Below are 5,886 nucleotides of genomic sequence, written 5' to 3' on the forward strand. Positions count from 1 at the left end.
TTTTTTCCTTTTAAATCTGTTTTGTTCCCCCCCACCCCACACCCTCCCAGCTGGTTCCACAATCAGCAGTGCCCTCTCGTGGCAATGGCTCCCGTCATCTCCCAGCCCCTCGTGGTGGTGGTGGTGGTGATTAGGATTGGCCTTAATGACCGCAACGGGAAACCATTGCAGTGGGGATGGCGTTAATTTAAGTGCGAGAGGAACTGTCAGCTCAGTCATTTGGAGCGCTCTGCCCTTTGACCATGCCAAGTTGTTCTCTCCAGCAGAAATTCCCACCCCAGGATATTTTTTCCACCCAGCTTCCTACCACCCTTGCATTGTATGAGTTTTTTACCCATCATGCATCCTGTACACTACAGGTCCAGCAACATGGGCGATGGCAACCTCCAAACCAGACATCATGATCATCCTGTTGAGCAAGCTGATGGAGGAGGGAGACATGTTTTATAAGGTGAGGAGAGTGGGTTTTGGAAAAACTGAACAGATGCGGCTTGCAGCGTAGCTTTGTGTAAGGATCTGAGTGAGCAGCGCTGCTGCCTTAGCACATAGCAAGGCAGAGCTACCACTCGCAGCATTCCTGGTGTTGCAAACTGTTTGGTTTTGCTTAGTGGGGTTGGGGAAGGGGGGCTTTATTGCCCAAATCTGTAACGAAGCTGAAGCGAAGCCAAGTCCCTGTGCGTTCTGGATTTGAGCCAGCACTTCATTTCCTTTTTGAAAACACCAGAACCCAAGTGTTTTACAGAGATTTGGAGGGCTGATGTCATCTCATCAGATCTGGCAGCCTCGTCCTTACCTAGCGGGCTCGCTGCTGTGGAACAAGGCAACGAGATAGCGTATCCCAGAACAACTCGTGGAGGAAAGTTTTTGCGATGAGAACAGATTGTCAGGATGCAGATGGCTCTGTCGTGTCCTTTGGCCCATGGGAGACAGCTCCGCCGTTAGACTTAGGGAGTCTTTTTTGCTCTCTGTTTATTTTAAGCTGATCTATAAAACCTGGAGATGTGCACACACATACTAAATGTGCAAGTACAACAATGATTCACTGCTAGGCTCTAAGGGTGAAGCAGAAAATATGCGAAGCTGGCATTGTAGCTGGAGTTATCTGCCAGGGATACACGATACAGCTGAGAAACCTGAGTCTAAAAGGTTTTCAAGCTGACTGTTCGTAGCTGCAAAATTTATGTCTGGGTCGTCATGTGTCCTAGATCCCACTTTGCCCTCTTTCTTTCACCCTGGCTGCCATGGCTGCCCCCCTCCAGGGCACAGATCACCCCGTCTCAAAAATAGGTGCCCGAAATAGCAAAGATGAGTCACCCTTTGAAGGTGACTGTTAAGTCGTCCCAATAACTATAAAAGGAACCCAGTTGACAGGCTTAGGTGTAGACACCTTATTTTCAGATATCCAAAGTCCAGGGGGATGAATCTCATATAGTTTGTCCAACTTCAGAGCCACATCAGTGTCCTAGTGTTTATCTCTGCTATTGCAGAGGCTTCTCTGAGCCCCAGGAACTCCCCAAAAAGTCTTTGCCCTCCCTGGTGCTTACGAAGCTTTGGGTGTAGGGCGTTCTCCAGCAATGGGTTAGCGATCACCCAGCTCAAAAGACCATCCACCCAGAAACCAGATGGAGTTGTGTGGAGTTAACACAAGTTCCGCTGTAGCGTGACAACTCTGTAGAGAGTGGGAGAGCTCAACTTGCACACGCATCTGCGTTTCCAGATCAAATGTTCTGGCTTTCCTTACTAGAAAAGAGTTTAGTGAAGCTGTGGTACCCTGAGCACCTGAAACCTGGAGTTTGGGTTGGGCTGGTGAGCGAGGTCTCTGTGTTGAAGTAGACTCAACCCAAGGATGCGTTTTGACACGTTCTCCTTCTATCAGAAAGGTAAAGTGAAGGAGGCTGCCCAGCGCTACCAGTACGCTCTGAAAAAGTTCCCCCGGGAAGGGTTTGGAGAAGACCTGAAAACTTTCCGTGAGCTGAAGGTGTCGCTCCTCCTCAACCTCTCCCGATGTCGAAGGAAAATGAACGTAAGTCTCCCCTCTCTTCACGGCCTTAAGCGCGAGCTGCCAGCGTTCTGCCCATGCACAGGGCCGTGTCCATCCCAAAATCCTCTGAGAACTCTCCTCTGGGTAACCTGGTTGTCCTTCACAGAGCACTGACATTTTATAATTCAGAAGAAGTAATGATTTAATCTGCATTTTGGATGATTAAAAATTCATCACTGTGTTTATAGCTTTTTGAATTTTTTATTACTCCCTTTTGATGGTGATGTGAATTGAGGGCGGAGGCATTTTCCAGATTTCTAGGGCAGTGGCGAGGGAGGAGCCAGGAGATGTGCTCCTTTGAATACTAATTAATTTAAAATGAAGGAGCATATGCTTAGGGGGCTAGTACTTCCCCAGGGCAGTGACTCATCCAGAAACACCCCCACGTACTCCCTCTCCTCCCCAAAGTGCCAGATCTCTGTCACTCTCCCCACTCCAACCCAGCGGCATCCAGCAACCATCTCCTGCCGCACCAGTCCCACCTCCCCCTTGCTCTGCACGCAGAGGCGTTCACCTCAGCAACTCAAAGTCTCCGTAGACTCGAGAAGTGAAATCTCCACCGGGGCTGTGAGCCAGCGAAGGTTACACTGGACAGGAATGGTTTTTTGTTGATGCCTTCATTCATTTAAGCTGTGAGGGCGAAAAATGAAAAGCGAGTAAAGTCTTAATGCTGGGGAACAAACTGCATAGTCTGTAGGAAAAGTGTGAACTTTCTCTTTAGAGAAGCCAACTTGCAGCTGACCCTGCACTTTAAGAACAAGGTTTTTTGTTTATTAACTGAGGAGTCCCAGGTTTTGTGATTCGAGAGGGTTGTAACTGCTCCTGCAGTTTTTGCACCTGTAGGTGAGACCTTAAAGGTTCCTATTGACTGCATTCCCAGTTCAGTTATTAGACAATATCTCTTTAGTAACTGCTGCTGAAGGTATAGACAAAAGCATGAGTTTCCCTAGGCAGGGTGTCCAGACAGCAGGAGTTTGCTTACTGAGTTTTTGAAGAAATCAGGAGCACTCTTCAGTTCTTGCTCCCAGCCCTGCTCAGGGCCATAGCCCAGGTGAGCCACCCAAAGCAGCGTTTGGCTATGAAATGAAAGCCCCTGCACTGGGCAGAGGTCTCCTTCACGGCTTCAGCTGGGCTTGGTGCTGTGTGGAGCCTTCAGGACAAGGGGGAGGGCGGTCATTAGGGTTTGAACCACAGCTGATGGCACTGCCACTCGAAAGCACCCTGAGCAGGCTCCATCCCACGCTGTCACCCTCTCCCTCCCCACTCCCAACCTCGTCTCCCCAGTGAGATGCAGGGGAGAGGCAAGGAGCAGTCAAACTGGTGGCACTGGTAGGAGACCTTTGCTGGGCAAGTCCTGTTTGTAGCTACTGAGATATCGCAGTCCTTTCCTTCCTGCACCTTCGAAGTATGTCAGTGTGCTGCAGTGGGAAGTGGAGGGCGTGGGAAAGGTTTCCTTTTGCTTTCAGCTATGAAAAAAAGCCCTTCATGAGATTACATTCCAGCCTCTGCGAGACCAGATGTTTCCTCAGGGCTGTAGGTTGTTGGAGAGGGTTTGCATGCACTTGCTGGGGACACAATCATTGAGAGCGGAGCCGGTGGCACACTGGCCTCTGTGGGTGCTGACAGCATCCAGCGGTACGAGAGGGCTTTGAGTCTTTGGACGTGCCATCGATGTTGAGACCATGTGAAACTCCCCGGTACCACCAAGTTTTCCATGGTACATGCAAAAAAAGTATGTCCGTATTACATTTGCTTTCTCCCCAACCTGTATTATGTTTTGATTTCTCTCTCTATTCTGTTACTTACCTGCACACCTATTGTAATGACAGGATTTCGGAATGGCGGAGGAGTTTGCTACTAAAGCACTGGAGCTGAAACCGAAATCTTACGAAGCTTACTATGCAAGAGCAAGGGCCAAACGCAGCAGCAGGTGAGGAGAGGGAGCAGAGTGTGAGGGGCTGGTCTCATCGAGCCTGGCCTCACCGATGTGGGTATCCACCGTGCAAAGCCCTACCGGTGTCCCCATGGGGAGAAACGGCAAAGGAACATCTGTTAATGACATTACAGACATCCCAAACTCCAGGGTAACACCCTCCCTCATTTGGTAACTTCTGGAGACAGCTGGACACAAACACTTGGAGGAGTTTGCCTTATTTGAGCTTTGTCTGGACGTCTTACTGCATTGGAAACCTTTACACCAAAGTTGGGTGTTGAAGTTGTAAAAATACACTTCAGTTCAACCACAACTTGGACTTGAAGCAAAATTTGACTTGTGGCAGCCCCATTCATCTCGGTGAGCTCTTCTGGCCTTAAAAATCTGTGAATCTCTCTGTCCTGCAGCGCTTTTTGCAAGGCAGAAGCTGCTGCGTAGCTGCACAGGGGTTGTGCAGGCAAGCACCAGCTTTCAGTCAGAGCTTGTGCTCCCAGCGCTGCCACCAGCTCAAGGGCCAGGCATGGTCATCGTGGTTTTAAAAGCAGCCAAAATGCCTTGGGGGGCAGTGCAGATTAGGACCAGTAGCCAGAGGTGTGTATAGAGTCCACCTGGGCAAGCATCATAGCTCAGCGGCCACCACCACCACTTGACCTTCAGTGCTGGAGGCCGTGTGTGGAAGGGGGCTCCTGGCCTGGCCAGTGTTGATGTGGGAGATGAAGCCGTGACCTTCTGTGCTGCAGAGAAGTCCCACAGGCTGAGCCCCGCTGGCCAAATGCCTTTCCTTTAATGGTTTTCCTCTGCATTGTTTCCAAAACGCTTGTAAGGAAGTGCAAGAACAGGGTTCCTTCCCAGATGCTATCAGCCTCCCCACGTACAAGCGTCCTTTTCTCCCCAGGTTTCTCCAGTGCAAACTGTCACCACTTGGGCTTTTCTTCTCTTTGCCCAGCAGCACCCCGAGGCCAGCACGGCCCAGGGGACAGGAGGCTTTCCCTTCCCCCAACTGGTTTCCAATGGCTTGTGTAAAAGCTTAGGCTGGCATTGGGAGGTCCTGGGGAGTTTTTTGCTGTCATCATCCCCCAGATGACAGTTGTGTTCAAACAGATGGTTTTACTCCAAAGCCAACAGTGTCCCTGTAAATGACAGCCCCCTTCCCTGAGCCCGCACCTCCCTTTTACTCCTCACAGGTTGCCCCTGCCCTTGCAAAGGCTTCCCCAGAGGGCTCACAGGCTCCCTAATGTTGCTCAGTTCCTTCCTTCTGAAGGAGTTGGCCAAAGCCATTGCAAAACTGAGGAGACAGGCGCTGACCCATGGGACCCCCTGAGCTCTGGAGCCGTGGCCTCAGACAGAAGTTAAATTTTCACTGGTGTGAGCGATTGCAACAGCACCAAAGCTCAACTTGTTTACAGCAGTGGTGAGCTTGGCTCTTGGTTATCTATGCTTTGGGGTCCCCTTTGCTAACGCAGGGGCAAAGCTCATGGCGGTGCTGTGAGGAGTAATTCATTAATTAGCCTGTGACACGCACAGCAGAGGACAGGCGGTTTCGCTAGGCTGGATTGAGCCATCTGAGGACTGCGTTCCCCTTTTCTCCAGAATGGCTGGCAGTATTTTCCTTCAGTTTGGATAAAATAGATGCAGAGGAGGCAGATAAGGCAGAGCTTGAGAGCCGCAGCGAGCGGTAGCAATCAGACATCTCCCGCAGTAACGCGGCGAAGCCACTTAACCCCCAGGAGCCTCCGAGCGCGGCTCCGTTCTAACCCAGAGTAATTTCAGCTCTCGTTTCTGTCCCTTTGTCAAGCAGGCAGTTTTCAGCAGCCCTGGAGGACCTGAACGAGGCCATCAAGCTGTGTCCCAACAACCGTGAGATCCAGCGGCTGCTGATGCGGGTGGAAGAGGAGTGCAGGCAGGTTCAGCA

At 50.8% G+C, this 5,886-nt stretch overlaps 1 protein-coding gene across 1 annotated transcript in view; it reads left to right on the forward strand.

Moving 5' to 3' along the window:
- The window catches only part of TANC2 (tetratricopeptide repeat, ankyrin repeat and coiled-coil containing 2), a gene marked incomplete at its 5' end in the record, with an annotated part of 50,096 nt that overhangs the window by 42,332 nt on the left and 1,878 nt on the right, over window positions 1-5,886 (forward strand). The window contains 4 exons of the mRNA XM_010181356.1: window positions 360-451; window positions 1,877-2,023; window positions 3,871-3,971; window positions 5,773-5,878. Coding sequence (XP_010179658.1) covers window positions 360-451; window positions 1,877-2,023; window positions 3,871-3,971; window positions 5,773-5,878 — 446 coding nt within the window. The remainder of the gene's footprint in view (window positions 1-359; window positions 452-1,876; window positions 2,024-3,870; window positions 3,972-5,772; window positions 5,879-5,886) is intronic.

Source organism: Mesitornis unicolor, unplaced genomic scaffold (assembly GCF_000695765.1).
Source record: "Mesitornis unicolor isolate BGI_N332 unplaced genomic scaffold, ASM69576v1 scaffold11703, whole genome shotgun sequence".
Lineage (NCBI taxonomy): Eukaryota > Metazoa > Chordata > Aves > Mesitornithiformes > Mesitornithidae > Mesitornis > Mesitornis unicolor.